Source organism: Lucilia cuprina, chromosome 4 (genome assembly GCF_022045245.1).
Source record: "Lucilia cuprina isolate Lc7/37 chromosome 4, ASM2204524v1, whole genome shotgun sequence".
Classification (NCBI taxonomy): Eukaryota; Metazoa; Arthropoda; class Insecta; order Diptera; family Calliphoridae; genus Lucilia; species Lucilia cuprina.
The window spans coordinates 93,072,934-93,074,463 of record NC_060952.1 but is presented as its reverse complement, the minus strand read 5'-3'; the positions used below and the strand labels follow the sequence as shown (position 1 = coordinate 93,074,463).

At 30.1% G+C, this 1,530-nt stretch overlaps 1 protein-coding gene across 1 annotated transcript in view; it reads right to left on the bottom strand.

Moving 5' to 3' along the window:
- Window positions 1-424, bottom strand: part of LOC111689288 (fatty acyl-CoA reductase wat) — a gene marked incomplete at its 5' end in the record, with an annotated part of 3,940 nt that extends 3,516 nt beyond the window's left edge. The window contains one exon of the mRNA XM_046947988.1: window positions 331-424. Coding sequence (XP_046803944.1) covers window positions 331-424 — 94 coding nt within the window. The remainder of the gene's footprint in view (window positions 1-330) is intronic.
- Between the last annotated feature and the right edge of the window lie 1,106 nt (window positions 425-1,530).

Genomic DNA, 1,530 nt, shown 5'->3' with positions numbered 1-1,530 from the left:
ACTAGAACAGAACTAGAACAGAACTAGAACAGAACTAGAACAGAACTAGAACAGAACTAGAACAGAACTACAACAGAACTACAACAGAACTAGAACAGAACTAGAACTTTAACAGAACTAGAACAAATAAAGGATCTGAACTTGAACTGAACTAGAAATGAACTAGATTGTTATCAGTAATAAATTTGTATTTACACCCAAATTCCTTGTAATTTTCTTTTTTACTCTTCACCGTAATTTTTCCTAATTGTTTGTCACTTAAATAAACTGTTAATCCCGATAAATATTTCCCAAAGCCTTTTAATTAAACAAACTTTTCAAAATACTTACTTTTACCAAAAAATCCCGTGCCACCAGTCAAGAAAACACCTTTATCCTTGTAAAACATTTGCATGGGTGATTCTGTAACGAAATTTGAATGTAAATAAACATAAAATAAATTTGTTTATTCAAAATATCTGTAGAGAAAATGCTAGAAATAAGAAAATCAAAATAGTAAAATAAAAGGAAAAATGCCATTAAAATGAGATTTATTTATGTAACTAAAAAGTCAATACCTTGAAGAGGCAATGAGATTCTATAAAGAAAAAAAGTGTTAAAATATGCCAAAAATTTCAAACTTTCCTTCCTTTCTCCGCCTGTTTCACTGTAATGATATTTTTCACAGTTTTTCTTTCGAAAATCCAGCCATATTTATTTGTTTAGTCATTTTTTTCCTTTTTCGAACTGTTTTTATAGAAAACTACAACAACAGTAATGTTGCTGAAAAAGTCATAGAAACTTCTTGTCAAAGTTCTTAGAGGTGCCAATGTAAAAGAACAACAACAGCAGCATCATCAACAGCAAAAAAAGGAATCTGTATTTACATTTACATAAATTATCAAGCTCCTCTTCTTGTTCGACTGCAAGGCTTTAGGTGTTGGTTGTTGTAGCTAATACATACTTATGTATGTTATTTTTATTCAGCCTTTTTTCTGCTGGTGTGAATAAGCTATTTTGGCTCTTTTTTCATACTTTTTAGAGAAATGTTTTTTCTTTGCACATTGTAAATTCATAAGTGTAAAGTTAAAATCAATACACCCTCATATTAATTCATACATAAAGAAGTATTTTTGCTAAACATTGAAATGTGCAAATGTTCGTATACACTTTTACAGTTAGACAGTTATAGATAGACATTATCATAGAAATACACACAAACATAAATACTTGTACACATCTACTATTAACATTTTTAACACATGTATTTCGATTTACAAACATGCACAAAACCAATAACGAACAAGTACAAGCAACACACTGGGAAAATATTTTGCCAACATACAGCAGTAAAGGACAAAATAAAAGGGAGTCAGAGAACTGTTCCAAAACAATTTTCGAACTGACCCGAGCTAAAGTAGAACTAAACTAGAACTAATATACAACCGAACTAAAACTGAACTAGAACTGAACTAGAACTGAACTAGAACTGAACTAGAACTGAACTAGAACTGAACTAGAACTGAACTAGAACTGAACTAGAACTGAACT